Source organism: Lethenteron reissneri, chromosome 1, assembly GCF_015708825.2.
Source record: "Lethenteron reissneri isolate LAM-NWPU_2019-01 chromosome 1, ASM1570882v1, whole genome shotgun sequence".
Lineage (NCBI taxonomy): Eukaryota > Metazoa > Chordata > Hyperoartia > Petromyzontiformes > Petromyzontidae > Lethenteron > Lethenteron reissneri.
The window spans coordinates 77,870-99,329 of record NC_083779.1 but is presented as its reverse complement, the minus strand read 5'-3'; the positions used below and the strand labels follow the sequence as shown (position 1 = coordinate 99,329).

The 21,460-nt window shown below is 49.3% G+C and overlaps 1 protein-coding gene and 1 long non-coding RNA gene across 2 annotated transcripts; one reads left to right on the top strand and one right to left on the bottom strand.

The window, feature by feature from the left end:
* Nucleotides 1-2,270: 2,270 nt before the first annotated feature.
* LOC133361653 (casein kinase II subunit beta-like) lies at nt 2,271-4,918 on the top strand. The gene is made up of 2 exons (XM_061580664.1): nt 2,271-2,462; nt 4,424-4,918. The coding sequence occupies exons 1-2, from the start codon at nt 2,299-2,301 to the stop codon at nt 4,512-4,514; spliced, it is 255 nt and encodes an 84-aa protein (XP_061436648.1). The 5' UTR covers nt 2,271-2,298; the 3' UTR covers nt 4,515-4,918.
* A 13,154-nt stretch (nt 4,919-18,072) lies between these two features.
* LOC133361614 (uncharacterized) lies at nt 18,073-21,202 on the bottom strand. The gene is made up of 3 exons (XR_009757398.1): nt 21,060-21,202; nt 19,364-19,423; nt 18,073-18,277 (listed from the first exon to the last, which is right to left on the bottom strand). It is a non-coding gene; the product is annotated as an uncharacterized LOC133361614 (long non-coding RNA).
* Between the last annotated feature and the right edge of the window lie 258 nt (nt 21,203-21,460).

The following is a 21,460-nucleotide window of genomic DNA, read 5'->3' as shown; positions in this document are numbered from 1 at the left end:
CGCTGATAGGTCACGGGACAGAACCCAGGTGCCACGAGTTGACTGAGACGACTGCCCAAAGCACCACCAGCTCTGCTCCCCACTCTGCCAAATCGCTGATGTTTTAGCCGCCCGGCAGTTCGCTCCTTTCCCCTACGTTGTTGCTGGAGGGCGACTGTGGCTACCTAATAATGGAAGGAAGAGCGTTCCAGACGGCCACATAAAATGTGTAAATGTTGTGGATTCACTCTTCAACACACCGGTGGACTAAAGCGGTGAACTATTTTGTCTTTTTGTCAACGTGACGCTTTTTTGCTGATTGGCCGTGTCGGGTGGTGGAGGGTTACTACACATTTGTAAATAACGCGATCTGACCCAAACACCTTTATTATGGATAATATTGGTCGTGAAAGCCTGCTACGTGTTAAACTAAATGAACAACTTTGTTTAACTCACGGTCGAGGAGTACGTCAATGGCGTCTGCGTTTTGTCCGAGCCGATTCCACAGTTTAGGGACCGCGACGTTTTTGACCTACACACAAATATATAAATAATAAGGTGTCCATACAAAATGTAAATTGTTTTAAAGTATGATAATTGTTTTTTTACCCTTTTATCTGGCAACAAACTGACACCTTTTTTTACAAGGAGTCATGTTTGCATTGAGCACAATACCTGCGTTCGGAATGCAAACAAAAAACAACTCTGATAATGTATGCACTGTCCTTGAAGTTGATTGGTCCACACCTGAGACAGCTTTTCTTAGAGCCTAGTCTCACATGGTTGGACCAGATGACGCCAAAAGGCGCACAACTCAAAGACAACGCACCATCAGAGTATGAGAGCTCGGGGTAAGCATTTACACCATTGGAACCTCATTTGCCAGTAAAAATATGATAATTGGTTTTTTACCCTTTTATCTGGCAACAAAACTGACACTTTTTTTACAAGGAGTCATGTTTGCATTGACCACAATACCTGCGGTCGGAATGCAAACAAAAAACACAACTCTGATGAGATGTATGCAGTGTCCTTGAAATTGATTGGTCCACACCCGAGACAGCTTTTCTTAGAGCCTAGTTTCACATGGTGTTGGACCAGATGACGCCAAAGGAGGTTCCAATGGTGCTTTCAAGTAGCGAATTAATTGATTTTGATGCCGATTTTGATAGAGGCACGCATTGTCACCGGATCTTGAGCACGTGTGTGCAACGTGTGGAATTGATTTGATAACGGGAAGTGGAGGAAGTTTTAATTACAAGATTCGACCACGACAAACAGAGGAATCAAGTTCAGTAAAAACCGTTGAATAACACTGTTCAACAAAAACAAAATTCTGGCCTGGACTTTTGCAGCTGTTCTAGACTAATTCAGGGTGCTGATTCCAAATCTGTTCTCAGATTTGCTCTATCACATCTAATTTGTATGCTATCGGCATACCCCATTTTCATTGATTTTACCCGAAATGAACTCTGTCACATGATTGCAAGTTGTTGCGAGTCAATGACTGCTTTAGTGTTAAAATACGGTGCTGTATTTTTAGGATAGTGTGTTTATTATCATTTAATGTAGATATCCACATTTATTTAATATTTTTCTTCCGCAGTTTTTATTGAAATTGCAATATTTGATATCTCAAAAACCTGATGTGATAGACAAAAACAGATGCCAGATTTGGAATCGGCACCCCAAAATTACATTAAAACCGTTGGAATACCTTATGCCAGAAAAAGTGTGTTGACCAGCGTTAGCGCGGTTAAAACTAAAAACTAAACTTTTTGTTTACCAGGCAAGGCCCACCGACCTTCACAGCTCTTTCAGAAGTGACTTGGCCACAAATGATCGCTCATAGAGAAGCGGCTTATCGTTTGGAAATGTACACGAGCCGGAATATGCCAGAAAAGTAAACCCGTAAAAGCAAAGTTTTTCAATATAAATCCTTTATATGCGTAGCATCGGGGCGGCTAGAGTCCTCTCGTCCTCTGGCTTGAGATGGCTGCCACCTATGGGTCAGATGATTGTCTGGCAGCATTAAACAAGAGGCAATTAAATATTTATTTATTTTCCCCTAAACAGTGTAAAATTTTGGGAACAATTTTTCACGAAAATGCATTGTCACGCACAACGAGTCTGTGTACAAAATGTCAGCTCGATTGGATCACGGGAAGTGGGTTAAAAAACGACCGAAAGATTTGCACGGTCCTAAGCAAGCAAGCAAGCAAGTGAACTTAATATAAAGGATTTAAAAAGTGTGTTGACCAGTGTTATCGTGCCTCGCCCAACCGCGAACCAGGTCTGTCGGATGTCCCGGGCGAGGCGATGGTGAAGCTCTACTGCCCCAAGTGCATGGACGTGTACACACCCAAGTCGTCGCGTCACCACCATACCGACGGAGCCTACTTTGGCACCGGATTCCCGCACATGCTTTTCATGGTGCACCCCGAGTATCGGCCCAAGCGCCCGGCGAACCAGTTCGTGCCGCGGTGAGTGGCTGCCCTCGCTAAGCTATTTTTATTTTGCCAGGTAATTACATTAAAACAACATTGAGCTATCGGGATTATTTTTCAGCAACGACCTGACCATCAACGAGAAGTGGCTTATCATCATCGTTGTGTGGAAATTAATATCAGTTAAATACTCTAAATACTATCTTCATTTGGAGCTTTCGTGACTGCAGGAATTACTCTTTGGTTCTTTCTGTGAAGTCACGTATAAAGATAAAATAATAAATTAAATACTAGCATACAACGTTTCGATTGCAACACAAGCAATCATCAGGTATAAATGAAATAGAAACACAAATCTAGTATACTCAGAAATGGAATGTAATACAACAGAGAGTCGGATAACATAACAGTCAACACCCTACCTGGTTGATTACGTTCTTCCTGAGAATGCTAAATTTGACTTACTCTAAATACTATTTGACTACTCTATTTTACCAGGTAAGGCCCCCCCCCCCCAAACAACATTGAGCTATAGGGATTGTTTTTCAGCAACGACCTGACCCATCAACGAAGTGGCTTATCATTATCATCATCATCATCGTGTGTGGAAATTAATAGCAGATAAATACTCTAAATACTATCGTAATTTGGAGCTTTTGTGACTGCAGGAATTACTCTTTGGTTCTTTCTGTGAAGTCACGTATAAAGATAAAATAATAAATTAAATACTAGCATACAACGTTTCGATTGCAACACAAGCAATCATCAGGTATAAATGAAATAGAAACACAAATCTAGTATACTCAGAAATGGAATGTAATACAACGAGAGTCGGATAACATAACAGTCAACACCCTACCTGGTTGATTACATTCTTCCTGAGAATGCTAAATTTGACTTACTCTAAATACTATTTGACTACTTTATTTATTTTACCAGGTAAGGCCCACTGAGCTATGTAGAAGCCCCTTTTCAGTAGTGACCTGCGCATCACAAATGATAGGTCATTTATAGCAGCCAGATAAGCTAAATGCATGACGTTGATTATGAATGCGGGGGGAAAACCGCTGGGAGAAAAATCCACGCAAACACGGGGAGAGAGAGAGAGACACGCACACTCCAAATATACCCACGGACTCCTGCACACCAGGCGAGGTAGTTAGCATCTCCTAGCCACCGTGATGATGATGAGAGAGAGACACGCAAACTCCAAATACCCACGGACTCCTGTACACCAGGCGAGGTAGTTAACATCTCCTAGTCACCGTGGCTTGACCAATCGGGGAGTGGCGGGGAGGGAGGGATTCTTTGGCGTTACCGGAAACCGAATGATTCCCTTTTCCTGCCGCCGTTCCTTCTCTCTCCCTCTCTTTAACACGTTGTCCTGCTGCTGCGGAGGGAGCTGGTAGGAACGTTGGGTTGCTCGGTCAATGGCCTGCAGGGTCAACGGCGGCGTGGTGTATTCCGCAAATATGGCCGACTGTGAGGGCGGGCACAAGCCGGCGTGAGTAGGTTAAGCGTTGAGTTTTATAAGGGCACCACGGGATGACCAGCCCCTCCCCACCCAGCCCCTCCCCACCCGGCCCCACCCCTCCCACCCCCCACTCAGCCCCACCCACCCCACCCAGCCCCTGACCACCCTCTCCACCCAGCCCATCCCCACCCAGCCCTTCCCTCCCCACCCAGCCCCTCCCTGACGGACGGACACAATAATCCCCTGTGGGCTAGTGTGTAACCAGGAGGTTCCTACCAGTATCATCCTCTAATCGCGAGACGTTTATTATTCATAGATACTATTGATAGGTCGTTCTACCATCTACGTCCATGCTCCTTCGCTAGAGCCGCTTGCGGCTGATTTAAAGTACTGCACGTGGTGTATTAAAGATCCTCGTGCGGCTCGGGAGAGACCAGTTGACCACCACTGGCGTGGATGTCTTTTGTGCGGAGAGCGGCGGGTTGACGTGAACGCTTAACCGGTGCGTTCTTTTCGCTTGCAGCCTCTACGGATTCAAGATCCACCCCATGGCCTACCAACTGCAGCTGCAGGCCGCCGCCAACTTCAAAAGCCCAGTGAAGGCGCTGCGCTAAAATCGCTGGCGCGGAGAAGACTCGACCGTGTACACACACGCACGTACACACACACGCACGTACACGCACGTACACGCACGTACACGTACACCACCACACCTGTGTCCACGCACACATGGCTACGTGTGTGTGTGGACACACGCGCTTATGCGTGCGTGTATACATTCAGGCATACGTTGATAAACACCTACACACACGAGTATAGATATACACGACTGCACACACAGACACAGGGATGCATGTATGGGTACGCGCGTGTGTGTATGCAACTCTGATGTGTGCACGCACAAACGTGCGTATGGAGGGAAACGTGCACACGCGCGCGCACGTATGCATACACGCGTATGCACGTGCACAATCACCACCCACCACACACACACAGACAGCTGTGACGTCCCAAGTCCCCATTAGTTCGTTAACATTAAATCGTGAATGTTAAGGAGCTCTGCCAGAAACGATCCGATGGGCATGTTGTTAGTCTTTCCCTTTGGTGACCCCCTCCCCCCACGCAGATGAACACAGTTTGAGTTTGGCGACCGATTGCACAAGAAAAAAAAAATGATGATGATAATCCACACTCCCAGCGAACGCTTCGGTGTTTTCATTACGTGCGTCTCTCGCGGGGGCAAAACGCATCGATTTCCACCCCGACGGTAGTCGTGGGTCCGAACGTCCCGGAGCCTTTTGGTAACAACTCAGGGGGGGGGGGCGTGGTGGTGGGGTGCCTTGGCTGTTTCTCTGGCGGAATTTGATCTTTGAAAATCGGTAATGGGTTTCCTCGTCAGTCGTTAACCACCCACGACCCTCCCCCCCCCTTCGTGTTTGAGTTACCGGCCCGCGAGTGGATAATGCGGAGCCACTCGCGAGGTCTTTCCCCACGTGACACGCCGCTTGTCTTGGAGGGGGGGGGTGGGGGGCAGCTATCCCGCCCGCCATTTAATTTCGGGAGCCGGAGGCTGTGAAATGTAGCGAATAAAATGCGGGAGCTGGGACGCCCGGCTCTCAACGGGGGGTCTGACTCGTCATCTCTCACCTCTAAGCCATCAACCCGCACCACAAAAACAACAAAGATCCCCCGTGTAGCCTTTGCAGACTTGGCGCAAGTGCTGTTAGCGAGCACGCATGAAGCCGTCATGGCACGCGAGGGGAGTTGGTGGTCAATGCCACGCCCGACCGCGTTTGTCTCCCCAGTGGCGGTGTTTCAACTGCACCAGGTATTCATTTGAGGCTGAGTCGACCTAGGGGAGGCCCAGATAATTGTCGCTGGTGTTGGCCCGTGAGCGGGAATTGAACTCGGGTCTCACAGGTTCATAGCAGAGTGCGCTAACCGCTACACCACCCCACCACACACTAATTTAAGGATAAAATTAATACTTAGAAGAAATAACAATGACATTGGCTCTTCACTTATCAGGCACAAAAAAATTAGAGAATAAGTACGTCTATAGAAAGTTTAAGTTAACATTTAATACAAAAAAAGCAAATGTGACGCGCTGAAGATTGCTGTTGCGAACGCACGGCGTATTCCAAGAAGGTTAATTCGTTTTATTTTGCGGATGTTTTGTGTTTGTGAAATAAATTCTTCCCAACAGCATCGATTGCTGGATGCCCCCGATTGCTGTTATCTAAAATGGGATGTTATACCTGGCCCTTTACAATAATACTGGTAGGAACCTCCTGGTTACACCAGCCCACGGGGGATTATTGTGTCCGTCCGTCCGTCATGCGGGGAGGGGCTGGGGTGGGAGGGGTGGGGCTGGGTGGGGGGTGGGGCTGGGGTGGGAGGGGCTGATCACGCCCTGGTACCCTTATAAAACTCAACGTTTAACCTACTCACGCCGGCTTGTGCCCGCCCTCACAGTCGGGCATATTTGCGGAATACACCACGCCGCCGTTGACCCTGCAGGCCATTGACCGAGCACCCAACCGTTCCTACCAGCTCCCTCCGCAGGAATGTGTTTTTCACACCTACGTGACTTTACCGATATAACCAAAGAGTATTGATCCTTGCAGTCACGAAAACTTCAAATCAATAACAGCAATTTTCTGTACTTTTGAGGTATAAGCAATTGGAAAATAACACTACCCAGAGACAATATTTTTGTTACAGTGTAATCACGCTCTCGTATGCGTACCAATTAATAATGACTCGTATGCGTATTAATGAATTACTCGTTTGCGTATCAATTAATTAATACTTCTCGTATGCGTAACAATAAATAATCACTCGTATGCGTAACGAAAAAAAAAATCAGGAATCGTTCTGTTTAGAACACGAATTTATTAGTAGCGCGTAAGAAACAAAAAACCCGCGGTGTGATTTTGTAACAAAACGCTTTTTAAAAACGGAGCGGGGAGGGGAGGGGGTGTGGGGAAGGAGTCGTTGGAACGACGAACGAAAAACGAAGGAACAATGGAACGCGCGTGGAGGGGGCAGGGGGCGTGAAAAAGTCGCGTTTTTTGCGAGCGACGGGGGAGAGCCACAAACGAAGTAAAGAGTTTGGCGAAAACGTTGAACTAACAAGGAAGAAAATACAATTAAAACACATTCAATTTTTTGTTAATACAAACAAAGCGACGCACAAAAACAATTAACACATCAAAAATGCCTTTAAAAAATGTTTTAAAATGTCAAAAGTATTAATTTTTTTTTACAAAAAGAATTTGTAGACTTTGTCACGAAAGAATGTCAACAAAAGAAAGAAAATGTCAAAAATTTCAAGCAATGTATAAAATGTCGAAAATTGTCACAAAAAATGTCAAAGTCAATGAAAGAAATAAGTTAAAAGAAAAGTTAAATAATACGTAAACATTTAAAAATAAAAAAAAAAACATTCGTCAAAAAAAGTCTAACAAAACAAATATGTAAAAAAAAGAAATTGAAACATTAGTAAAAAAATGTTTTTTGCAACAAACAAAAAGTTTCAAATTTCCCTTTTTAAATCGGCCGTAACACTTTTTTTCCTCCCTTCGGGGGTTGTCAATCCACGACGCCGCCGCCGACGGGTCAAAGGTGCAGCCCCTGCAATGGACGCAGCCAGAGAGGGTGCCACGCTTCTCCTCGGCAACTTTACAAAGGCAAAAAAAAACGTAAAGTGCAACAACTAGAAAGGACTTCTAAATCGGTCTGTGCGGTCTCGACTCCAAAAAAACGTGAGCGATTAAAACGTCTTCTTGGTTCTTTCGGTAAAGTCACGTAGAAGGGAACTAATAAAATAATAAAAAGAAAACAAAATTACGTTTTATTTTATTAACATTTTTTTAATGAAATTTGTTTATTCAGAATTTTCCCCCCATTTTTAGTTATTAATAAAAAGAAAACAAAAGAGTTAAATGCTTATTATTTTATTATTTTAAGATAATAAGCAAACAATTTTTTTTATTTTAATTAATAAAAAAAATTATGAAATGTTTGTTTATTCATATTTTTTATTAACAATTTTATTTATTAATAAAAATAAACATAATAAAACAAAATTGTAAATTATTATTTCCCTTCTACGTGACTTTACCGAAAGAACCAAGAAAATGAATCCCTGCGGTCACGAAAGCTTTAAATCGAAGATTAAAACTTAGTATATATAAAAAAAACAGCAACATCAACTTCGTAGCGAAAATGTTATTACATTTTTAGTCTATTGACCGGCAACAGCAGCAGGCCTTCTCAAACGATTATTTAAAAACTTCAAACAAAACAATTCGCGAGCGGCATTCAAACAATAAGCCAGGGGTGAAGGTAAAGGAGCAGCCCCTGCAATTGCGAGTTCTCGGTGGCATTGCGCGCTGTTTGTTACACAAATCTTAAATAAATTTAATAAAAGTAAAATAAAATAATACAAATAAAAGAATTTTCTTTTTCTTTTACTTTCATTAATTTATATTTTTACCTACGTGACTTTACCAAAAAAAACCTAAGAATATGAATCCTTGCAGTCACGAAAGCTTCAAATCTAGCACGCGGGGGACCCCCCCCCCCCCACGCCGGTGGCGGTCGGCTGCGGAGAATAAACAAACTCACGGCGTCAACAACAACAAGAACAACAACAACAAGAACAACAACAACAAGGAAGAACAACAACAAGAACAACAAGAACGAAGAACGCGACCGCCACTGCGTAGGCGAGCGCGGTTGCGGTGAAAGCGGTTGCGGTGAAAGCGGTTGCGGTGAACTTTTTATGGTGAACGCGTTCGTGGTGTACAGGGTTGTGGTGTACAGGGTTGTGGTGTGCAGGGTTGCGGTGAAAGCGGTTGCGGTGAAAGCGGTTGCGGTGAACTTTTTATGGTGAACGCGTTCGTGGTGTACAGGGTTGTGGTGTACAGGGTTGTGGGGTACAGGGTTGCGGTGAAAGCGGTTGTGGTGAACTTTTTATGGTGAACGCGGTCGTGGTGTACAGGGTTGTGGTGTACAGGGTTGTGGTGTGCAGGGTTGTGGGGTACAGGGTTGTGAGGTACAGGGTTGTGGGGTGCAGGGTTGTGGTGTGCAGGGTTGTGAGGTACAGGGTTGTGAGGTACAGGGTTGTGGTGTGCAGGGTTGTGAGGTACAGGGTTGTGGGGTGCAGGGTTGTGAGGTACAGAGTTGTTGTGTACGCGGTTGTGGGGTACAGGGTTGTGGTGTGCAGGGTTGTGAGGTACAGAGTTGTTGTGTACGCGGTTGTGGGGTACAGGGTTGTGGTGTGCAGGGTTGTGGGGTACAGGGTTTTGGTGTGCAGGGTTGTGGTGTGCAGGGTTGTGGTGTGCAGGGTTGTGGGGTGCAGGGTTGTGGTGTGCAGGGTTGTGGTGTGCAGGGTTGTGGTGTACAGGGTTGTGGTGTGCAGGGTTGTGGGGTGCAGGGTTGTGGTGTGCAGGGTTGTGGTGGACAGGGTTGTGGTGGACAGGGTTGTGGGGTACAGGGTTGTGGTGGACAGGGTTGTGGGGTACAGGGTTGTGGGGTACAGGGTTGTGGGGTACAGGGTTGTGGTGGACAGGGTTGTGGTGGACAGGGTTGTGGTGTACAGGTTTTGGTGTGCAGGGTTGTGGTGTGCAGGGTTGTGGGGTACAGGGTTGTGGTGGACAGGGTTGTGGTGTGCAGGGTTGTGGTGTGCAGGGTTGTGGTGTACAGGGTTGTGGTGTGCAGGGTTGTGGTGTGCAGGGTTGTGGTGTGCAGGGTTGTGGTGTACAGGGTTGTGGGGTACAGGGTTGTGGGGTACAGGGTTGTGGGGTACAGGGTTGTGGGGTACAGGGTTGTGGTGGACAGGGTTGTGGTGGACAGGGTTGTGGTGTGCAGGGTTGTGGGGTGCAGGGTTGTGGTGTACAGGGTTGTGGTGTGCAGAGTTGTGGGGTACAGGGTTGTGGTGTGCAGGGTTGTGGGGTGCAGGGTTGTGGTGGACAGGGTTGTGGTGTGCAGGGTTGTGGGGTACAGGGTTGTGGTGTGCAGGGTTGTGGGGTGCAGGGTTGTGGTGGACAGGGTTGTGGTGTGCAGGGTTGTGGTGTGCAGGGTTGTGGTGTACAGGGTTGTGGGGTGCAGGGTTGTGGGGTACAGGGTTGTGGGGTACAGGGTTGTGGGGTACAGGGTTGCGGTGTGCAGGGTTGTGGGGTACAGGGTTGTTGTGTACGCGGTTGTGGGGTACAGGGTTGTGGTGTGCAGGGTTGTGGTGTGCAGGGTTGTGGGGTACAGGGTTGTGGGGTACAGGGTTGTGGGGTACAACAGGGTTGTGGGGTACAACAGGGTTGTGGTGTGCAGGGTTGTGGTGTGCAGGGTTGTGGTGTGCAGGGTTGTGGTGTGCAGGGTTGTGGTGAACGTGGTTGTGGTGAACGCATTTACGGTGGAGCGGGGTTTGTGGTGGTGAACGCGGTCGTGGTGGTCCGACGTTTCGGGATATGCGCTGGGAGCTTCTTCAGGAAATGAATGTGGAATCCTAAAGCCGTTCCCCCCTTTCAAACTCCCCCCCCCCCAGCCAAACTGTTCAGATGTGAACACAGATCCACTCTCACCCCTCTCACCCCTCACCCCCCCCTACTCAGAAGCGACTTGGTATTTCTCGTACTGTTGAAACGAGCAAAGCGCCGCAATTCAACCGATTTCTCTTGAGCATTATTCATTTAAAAAAACAATAATCACACCGTTAAAATTTCAGTCTCATAGATGCTGTTGTTCAAATTGACAAGGTTTCAACGAACACACAAAATTAAGAGGATCGATGCCACGCAGGAAAAAGCTTTCGTGCCGGCAATTTCAACTCCCCCGCTTCAAAATCAGGAACGCTGCTGAGACCGCCGCTTCGTGTTCCTGAAGGCGGTCGCGGCACAAAACGACGGACACCGCGCGGGCAGGCGACGCCGAATGACCAACATCGAGGCAGCGTCGGACCAAAACGGGATGGATATGCGACCACTCTGCGTGGGACGTCACGGCCGCGTTGGCTCAACACATCGCAAAGACACACAAACTCACAAACTCAAAAATACACAAACACACACACAAACAAACACACACACACAAACACAACAAACACACACAAACAAACACACAAACTCACAAACTCAAAATACACAAACACACACACACACACAAACAAACACACAAACAAACTCAAATAAACAACAAACTCACAAACAAACACAACTCACAAACTCAAAAATACACAAACACACAAAAGACACACGTACACACACACAAACAAACTCAAATAAACAAACACACAAAGACACACGTACACACACACAAACAAACACACAAACAAACACGCACACACACACAAACAAACACACAAACAAACACACGCCACACACACACAAACAAACACACAAACAAACACACGCACACACACACAAACAAACACACGCACACACACACAAACAAACACACGCACACACACACAAACAAACACACGCACACACACACAAACAAACACAACAACACACCACACACAACACAACAAACACACAAACAAACACACGCACACAAACGCACACACACAAACGCACACAAACGCACAAACAAACACAAACACACAAACAAACACAAACAAACACACACACGCAAACAAACACAAACAAACACACACACGCAAACACACACACACACCACACAAACACACACACACACACACACAAACACACACACACACACACACAACACACACACACAAACAAACACCACACACAAACAAACACACACACACAAACAAACACACACACAAACAAACACACACACAAACAAACACAAACAAACACAACAAACACAAACACACGCAAACACACACAAACAACGCAAACACACGCAAACACACACAAACAAACACAAACACACGCAAACAAACACAAACAACACACCACACACGCAAACAAACACAAACACACACGCAAACAAACACAAACACACACGCAAACAACCAAACACACACACAAACAAACCACACACACATACAAACACACACACACACACACACAAACAAACACACACACACACAAACAAACACAAACAAACACAAACAAACACACACAAACAAACACAACAAACACACACACACACAAACACAAACAAACACACACACAAACACAAACAAACACACACACAAACACAAACAAACACACACACACACAAACAACACACACCACACAAACAAAACACACACACACACAAACAAACACACACACACACACAAACACAAACAAACACAAACACACGCACACACACACACGCACACACACACAAACAACACAAACACACACAAACACACGCACGCACAAACACGCACACACACACGCACACACACACACACGCACACACACACGCACACACACCGCACACACACACGCACACAAACAAACACACACACACAAACAAACAAACACACAAACACACACAAACACACACACACAAACACAAACACAAACACACGACACAAACACACACAACACCACACAACACAAACAACACACACAACAAACACACACAAACACACACAAACACACAACAAACACACACACACAAACACACACACAAACACACACAAACAAACACACGCACAAACACACACACAAACACACAAACAAACACACAAACAAACACAAACAAACACAAACAAACACAAACACACACAAACAAACACACACAAACAAACACAAACAAACACAGACACAAACACACGCACACACACAAACAAACACGAGAGAACGCGAAACGACAAAGTGGAGCCGCGCAAAGGGGGCGGCTGGCTACGCGCCACGGCAACATTGAAGCCCCCCGACCAACGCCCCCCCCCCCCACGTGTTCTCTCCGTCACACACTGCCCCCCACCCCCCCAAGGCTCGCGAAAATAAATTAAAAGGGGGGAGAGGAGGGGTGTGGAATGAGGCGCGGGAAAAAAAAATGTTGTCGCAATAAGTTAAAAAGGGGAAAATCACTTTTGCGGAAGGGCCTCCTCCCCCCCCACTCGAAGGTGGTGTTTGGCCTACTCTTCCACGACCGGCCCAGACGTGGTTTGGAAGAGGTGGGGGGGGGTAGGGGGTGTACCCCCACCTTTACCCCAAGCGGTCCCCCCACCCACCCCCCGTGCCACCGACCGCGGCTGAAAGTCAATAAATAAATACAAAATCGCTCTCGAATGTCACGATCGCGCATTTCGGATTAGCGCGGCTGCGTTATGGTTCAACGATTCCCCCGTGTAGCCTGTAACAGACTGCAGGGGCAAGCCGTGTCAGCGAGTAGTAGCACCTATGAAGGCTGGAACGGCACACGAGGGGGTGGGTGGGCCAGCACCACGCCCGACCGCCTTTGTCTCTCTCCCAGTGGCGATGTTTACCACACACCGCACCGGGACCTCGTTGAGGCCGAGTCGACCTAGGGGAGGGCCCAGGACCGGTTCGAATAATCGTCACCGGCCATTACGGGTACCCATTCCCTACCCGTACCCTACCCGAAATGAGTGACAAACGGTGACTCATCAGTGACTCACGGCCTACCCGTACCCGTACCCGGCTGCACCAGGGTCGCAAACAGGTACCCGTACCCGGCCGAGTACGGGTAGCCGGGTATCGGGTAGGGTACGGGTATCAGGTACCCAGTTGCGACCTCTGGGATGAAGCCATGTTGCAGGCGCGGGTGGGTTCATTCTAGGAACTTGAATTGTGAGAAGAGACAAGACGTTGGGAAATGAGTGACAAACGGTGACTCAACAGTGACTCACGGTCTACCCATACCCGTACCTGGCCGGGTACGGGTAGCCGGGTATCGGGTAGGGTACGTGTATCGGGTACCCGGTTGCGACCTCTGGCCTCGGGTGCCGATAAAGTCATTTCATTTTGCGTTTCTGTCACGGGTTGCGTTACCGACCGTCGTCGCAACGGGCAAGGGCTGAACGCACGACGTTTAAGGCGATCTTCGTGGTGATTCGGAGTCAGGAGATGTTTACACCGGGGGGGGGGGGCGGGGGGGGGGGCAAAGGCCTCTCCCCCCCCCCCCCCACGTCCGTGGAGGCGTCTTCGGCCGTTTGTGGGGGTCGTTTGACCATACTTCACCCCGGAGGGGAGAGGGAGGGTTTGTCGACGGGTCCGAACACAAACTCGGAAACACGATCGTTTTGCAAGTAGATCAACAAACAAAACAAAAAAAGCCCGAACTGTGTGCGTGTGTCCGACTCAAGTTTCCAGCGGGACGCGTGGAACTGCGTCTTCCCGAATAACAAAAAAAGGCACGAGACGTTTGGACGGCGGCGGATTTGACCGAAGTCGAATTGCAACCTCTACCCCCGTCCCCGTCCCGATCGGAGCGTGTGGCCACGCGCGGTGCGAAAGGGAAGAACTCAACGGGCGGCGACGATGTGCGGAGAGAGAGAGCGGTGCGGTGGGAGCGGTGGGCAACGATTGTGGTGGTGGTAGTGGTGGTAGTGGTGGTAGTGGTGGTGGTAGTGGTAGTAGTGGTAGTGGTGGTGGTAGTGGTATTGTGGTGGTATTGTGGTGGTAGTGGTGGTAGTGGTGGTAGTAGTGGTAGTGTTGGTGGTAGTGGTGGTAATGGTGGTAGTGGTGGTAATGGTGGTAGAGGTGGTAGTGGTGGTAATGGTGGTAGTGGTAGTGGTGGTAGTAATAGTGATGGTAGTGGTGGTAGTGGTGGTGGTAGTGGTGGTGGTAGTAGTGATGGTAGTGGTGGTAGTAGTAGTGGTGGTAGTAGTAGTGGTGGTGGTAGTAGTAGTGGTAGTGGTGGTAGTAGTGGTAGTAGTGGTGGTGGTAGTGATGGTAGTGGTGCTGGTAGTGGTGGTAGTAGTGCTGGTAGTGGTGGTAGTAGTGCTGGTAGTGGTGTAGTAGTGGTAGTAGTGGTAGTAGTGGTGGTGGTAGTGATGGTAGTGGTGCTGGTAGTGGTGGTAGTGTTGGTAGTAGTGGTGGTGGTAGTGGTGGTGGTAGTGGTGGTAGTGATGGTAGTGGTGGTGGTAGTGGTGGTAGTGATGGTAGTGCCCCCGCCGAGTCAAACCCCCGACTCAGAATCGAACCTACGCAATTTCCGACAACGAGCAAAAACGTTCCGAGCACAGCGTTACAAACAACAACAACAATATTATTGTTGTTGCCATCGTCTGGAAGAGAAATAAATAAATCGCGCCACAACACTCGTGGAACGGATATCTGACCATACTTCACCACACTGGTCAGTGCGGCCCAGTTAAGGTGTGGGGGAGCATAGTACAGCACAATAAATGTTGCGGCACTGCCCTCTAGCGTCTGCTAATGTAACCCCAAAGCCTATAGCACCTGTGATGCTGGGGTGGTCACCCATCCAAAGCACTATCAAGACTCTAAAACTAAACGAGACATTTATTTAAATTTTTACCAGGTAAAGCCCCACTGGGCCACGTATCTGGTTATCAGAAGTGACCCCTTGCTATCACAAACGTTAGCTCAACGAAATTGTGGCTTTTCGATTTAAAGCTTTCGTGACTGCAGGGATTCATCTTCTTGGTTCTTTCGGTCAAGTCACGTAGAAGGGAAGTAATAAAATAATAAAACATAATAAAATACAATTCTCACGACGTTTCGGCCACAACGCAAGCAGCCGTCCTCAGGTGAAGAACAAGTCTTTTCCAACAGACATGTTCTTCACCTGAGGACGGCTGCTTGCGTTGTGGCCGAAACGTCGTGAGAATTATTCTATTATGTTTTATTTTCTTATTTTATTACTTCCCTTCTACGTGACTTTACTGAAAGAACCAAGAAGATCAAGTTGTGGTTTTTCATCATCGCCGTCGCGTGGAAATGTAAAGCGGTCGCCACACACTCCGAACGCGTCAACGTCCATTCTAAAATGTTGGAAAGGAAAAAAAAAAAAGCCGGAGGACCCGGAGAAAAATCCACGCGACCACGGGGAGAGAGACACGCAAACTCCAAATATACAGCAGCAGGCGTCAAGGGGTCCTGGATCGAACTCACAATCTCAGTGGGCCTTACTTGGAAAAATAAAAGCAGTTCAGTTTTAGTTTAACAGTAAAATTACCGAGCAAAGCTCACTCAACTCACTCACCCCCCCCCCCGTCCCTCCTTCCATCAAAAACCACGTACAGTATTTTTGCATAAAACATCGTCATCATCGCGGTAAAAGTAAAACTAAGAACGTTTACCAACGTGCGCACGCTGTGGGAGTTTCTTCAGGAAATCAACTGTTGCGTGTGTGTGTGTGAGAATCAGTGTGTGAATCAGTGTCAGTGCGAGTGAGTGAGTTGAGTGAGTGACTGGGTGAAATGGTGAATGAGTAAGAGAGCACGTGTTTGTGTGTGTGTGAAAGTGTGAGTGAGTGTGCAAGTGAGTGTGTGAATGGTGAGTGAGTGAGTGCGCGCGCGTGTTTGTGTGCGTGTGAAAGTGTGAGTGAGTGTGCAAGTGATGTGTGAATGGTGAGTGAGTGAGTGTGCAAGCGAGTGTGTGTGTGTGAAAGTGTGAGTGTGTGAATGTGAGCGAGTGAGTGTGCAAGCGAGTGTGTGAATGGTGAGCGAGTGAGTGCGCGTGCGTGTTTGTGTGCGTGTGAAAGTGTGAGTGAGTGTGCAAGTGAATGTGTGAATGGTGAGTGAGTGAGTGTGCAAGCGAGTGTGTGTGTGTGAAAGTGTGAGTGTGTGAATGGTGAGCGAGTGAGTGTGCAAGCGAGTGTGTGAATGGTGAGCGAGTGAGTGCGCGTGCGTGTTTGTGTGTGTGTGAAAGTGTGAATGAGTGTGCAAGTGAGTGTGTGAATGGTGAGCGAGTGAGTGCGCGTGCGTGTTTGTGTGTGTGTGAAAGTGTGAGTGCGTGGGCAAGCGAGTGTGTGAATGGTGAGCGAGGTGAGTGCGCATGCGTGTTTGTGTGTGTGTGAAAGTGTGAGGGCGTGTGCAAGCGAGTGTGTGAATGGTGAGTCGAGTGAGCGTGCGAGCGTGTTTGTGTGTGTGTGAAAGTGTGAGTGAGTGTGCAAGTGAGTGTGTGGAATGGTGAGCGAGTGAGTGCGGCGCGCGTTGTGCGTGTGTGAGTGAGTGTGCAAGTGAGTGTGTGAATGATGAGCGAGTGAGTGTGTGAGCGTATTTGTGTGTGTGTGAAAGTGTGAATGAGTGTGCAAGTGCGAGTGTGTGAATGGCGAGCGAGTGAGTGCGCGCGCGTGTTTGTGTGAAAGTGTGAGTGAGTGTGTGAAAAAGAGTGGGTGGATTGAGAGAGCGAGCGAGTGTTTTGAGTGAGTGAGTGCGTGTTGAGAGGGAGTGTGTGCGAGTGTGCAGGGGTGTTAGACGTGGCTAGCGGGTGTGTCAGTCACTGTAGTGAGTGAACGAGTGAGCGTGAACTGCTAGCGGCTGTATATGGATTCTGTCTTTGCACAGCATTATGGGACCTACTAACATGACTGACGCTACATCATAAATGAAAGCATTATTATCATTAACCGATTTCCTGAAGATGCTCCCAGGATGTGCGGTGAAACGTCGGACAAGGCAAGGTGAACGGCACGCGGTAAGATCGGAGGCGGGAAACTTTCCGGCAACCGTGCGGGCGGTGTGGGTCCAGAGACATCCGAAAACTCGCCGCCAATTTGGCAAAAAATTAAATGAAATTAAATGATGCAACCGCGTAAATTCGTCATCGCCGCTTGGCGACGCTATCACAATCACGGAGCCTCGGTTTAGTATCATTACATTTTCTAGTAGTTTTTGTTTTTTACGCTGTCGCGTCAAGGCTTGCGATTAAATCGGATAAAAAAAAACGAAAATAAAAAACGAAAACGGGCGACACGGATTCGGCAAGCTGGCCGCAGAATCGTTCTGCGCGTGCGAGTGTTCGTCTGCGCGTGCGGTTGTTCGTACGCGCGTCCCATGCGTACGTACGTGCGCCGTGTATGTCCGCGCACGTGCGTTCGTACGCACGCGTGCGCCGTGTAAGTTTGCGCGTACGTGCGCTCGTGCGTCCGTCCGTGCGCGCGATGTGCACGTCCGTTGCGCGCGTCCGTTGCGAGCGAGAGACGCAATCAATTTCAAGGAAGTCAACTTCCCCGATCTTCTCGTTCGACATCTCGTCCCGGGAAGAATTCTCTTGCCGCTTGAAAGCAGCCGACCGGCCGTGGCTCCCACCCACCCCCCCAAGCCAACAATCGGGCGAAAGGAACGACGGGGGAGTGGAAACGTCGCTGCGCCTGGGATGACGAGGCGGGCGACTTCCTTCTGCTGCGACGAGGCTTCGCCGGCGGGTTTGGTCGGAGGCCGCGTGCCGTCGGCGGGAGTCGTGGGTGACCCTCAGCTGCAGGCTGCAGGCGACTGGGAAACCGCGTTCCGTTCCGTCACGAAGCTGTACTCGTACTGGAACGGGACAGCGAGCGAACGAGGGAGGGAGAGACAACGCAGAGAGAGGGAGCGGTGGGATGCGGGGGAAGAGGTGAGATTGTATAAGGGAGATGTGGGTGGCACGGTGAGTGGGGGTGCCACAGTGGGGAGCGGTTTACCACCTCCCCCTGGTATACAGGAGGTCGTGGGTTCATTTCAGATCCTTTCTTGCTGCAACTCGTGAGCATCGCCAAACGCGCTCGCCCTGAAGCCAACAACAGGGCGGCGTTTTTTTGCTTTTCAACAGCAGGTGGCATCGTACATCACGAACGTGCTGGGCCAGGCAAGGCGTGTGTGGCCGCGCCATTCTCAGGGGTAAGTTTGTTTTGATTTCGGTGTAAAAAAAAAAAGCATGAAAGTGGTGGTGGGCGCTCGCCAACAGCACTTGCCCCAACAGTCTGTTAAGGCTACACGGGGGATCTTCGTCTTTGTATGGAGCATTGTGGGAGCGGTGGTGTAGCGGTTAGCGCTACGAACCTGGTGACCCGAGTTCGATTCCCGCACCAGAGGCCAACGGCGGTGACGATTGTCTGAACCGGTCCTGGGCCTTCCCCTAGGTCGACTCAACCTTAAATGAGTACCTGGTGCGGTGTGTAAGATCATCAACGCTAGGGCGTGGTGCTGGCCACCCACCCCTCGTGTTTCGTTCCGCTCTGCATAGGTGCTCGCCAACAGCACTTTCCCCAACAGCCTGATCAGCCTATATGGGGGATCTTTGTCTTTTGAATGTCGAATTCGAATCAACGCTGCTGATATACCTGCTCCCAGAAGGCTGTGCGGCTGTTGGGTTGCGTAGTTGATGTTCACACAAAGAAATTGAAACAAAATATTTTTAATTACCACATTGTTTTTTTCTACGTCTATTTTAGAAACACTCACCGAGATTATTGAGATTATACTCTTTGGTTCTTTCGGTAAAGTCATGCTACCACAAGCCATTGCTTGTGGTAGCCAGGTCTAAAAAATAGTCATACTGGTAGGAACCTCCTGGTTACACCAGCCCACAGGGGATTCTTGTGTCCGTCCGTCGTGCAGAGAGGGCTGGGTGGGGAGTAAACGTACTTCATTCTCGATGTCGATGATGGACTTTATGATGATGGACGATATGTCCATCCCGTGAGCCTGCGACACACACGCACACAAAGACAAAGATCCTCCGTGTAGCCCTAACAGACTGTAGGGGTAAGTGCTGTTAGCGAGCACCTATGAAGGCCAGCACGGCACACGAGGGGGTGGGTGGTCAGCACCACGCCAGATCCGCCTTTGTCTCCCCAGTGGCGATGTTTACACACCGCACCAGGTACTAACTTTGAGGCCGAGTCTACCTAGGGGAGGCCCAGATTATCTGAACCAGGACCGGTTCAGATAATCGTCACTGGTGTTTGCCGTGAGCGGGAATCGAACCAGAGTCCCCGGGTTCGTAGTGCAGCGCGCTAACTGCTACACTACCGCTCCCCACACACGCACACACACACACACGCACACACACACACGCGTGCGCACACACACACACACACGTACACACGCGTACACGCACACACGCGTACACGCACACACACACGCGTACACGCACACACAACACACACACGCGTACACGCACGCGTACACGCACGCGTACACGCACGCGTACACGCACACCGCGTACACACACGCACACGCACACGCACACACGTACACGCACACACACACACGCGTACACACGCGCGTACACACACGCACACACACACACGCGCGTACACACACGTACACACACACGTACACGCACACACACACGCGCACACACACACACACACACACACACGCGTACACACGCGCGTACGCACACACACACACGCGCGTGCACACACACACGCACACACACACACACACGCGTACACACACACGCGTACACGCACACGCGTACACACACCGCGTACACACACACGCGTACACGCACACACACAGCCGCGACGTGGATCCACTGCTGGATGAGAGTCTCTCCTCCGTGGTCAAGTCAGCCGTGATGGTCGCAACGCCGGTGGTGGTCGTGGTGGTCGTGGTAGACTGAGCGTTAGACTGAGTGTTAGACTGAGTGTTAGGCTGAGTGTTACGCTGAGCATGAGACTGAGCGTTAGACTGAGTGTTAGGCTGAGCGTTAGACTGAGCGTTAGGCTGAGCGTTAGACTGAGCGTTAGACTGAGCGTTAGACTGAGAGTTAGACTGAGAGTTAGACTGAGCGTTAGACTGAGCGTTAGACTGAGAGTTAGACTGAGAGTTAGACTGAGCGTTAGGCTGAGTGTTAGGCTGAGTGTTAGGCTGAGTGTTAGGCTGAGTGTTAGGCTGAGCGTTAGGCTGAGTGTTAGGCTGAGCGTTAGGCTGAGCGTTAGACTGAGTGTTAGACCGAGCATGAGACTGAGTGTTAGGCTGAGTGTTAGGCTGAGTGTTAGACTGAGTGTTAGGCTGAGCGTTAGGCTGAGTGTTAGGCTGAGCGTTAGACTGAGTGTTAGAGACTGAGCCTGAGTGTTAGAGACTGAGTGTTAGAGACTGAGCCTGAGTGCTAGAGACTGAGTTGTACTGAGCCTGAGTGCGATGAGACTGAGTGTTAGAGACTGAGCATGAGACTGAGTGTTAGACTGAGCGTTAGACTGAGCGTTAGACTGAGCGTTAGGCTGAGCGTTAGGCTGAGTGTTAGACCGAGCATGAGACCGAGTGTTAGGCTGAGCGAGCGAGGGGTTGGGATCCAAGCGAGGGGGGTACTCGTGCATCGACAACCGCTCACGTTTCTGGAGGCTGTGTCGTACTTCTCGCTCAGGACAAACGGGACCCCGTCTATCGCTGCGGGGAGACAGGCACGGACGCACGCGTTAGGGACTGCACTTTCAAGACAGGCAGTTCGCTCGCTCAGAGGTCAGGTGGTCGCTGGGTTACAATACCGGTTCCAGCCACACACCCACCCACGGCTACACCGGGTTCTCACGTGCGGCCCGTAGACTCACCACAGAGACCTACAGACACACACAGAGACCCACAGACACACACAGAGACCCACAGACTCACACAGAGACCCACAGACTCACACAGAGACCCACAGACACACACAGAGACCCACAGACACACAGAGACCCGTAGACTCGTGCACAGACACAGACTCACACGGAGACCCACTCACATCGAGACCCG

Bases quoted from the DNA above. Each gene is read 5' to 3' on its own strand.
- LOC133361653 (XM_061580664.1), top strand. From the start codon at position 2,299: ATGGTGAAGCTCTACTGCCCCAAGTGCATGGACGTGTACACACCCAAG. The intron at 2,463-4,423 runs GTGAGTGGCTGC...TTTCGCTTGCAG, and splicing joins GCGAACCAGTTCGTGCCGCG to CCTCTACGGATTCAAGATCC.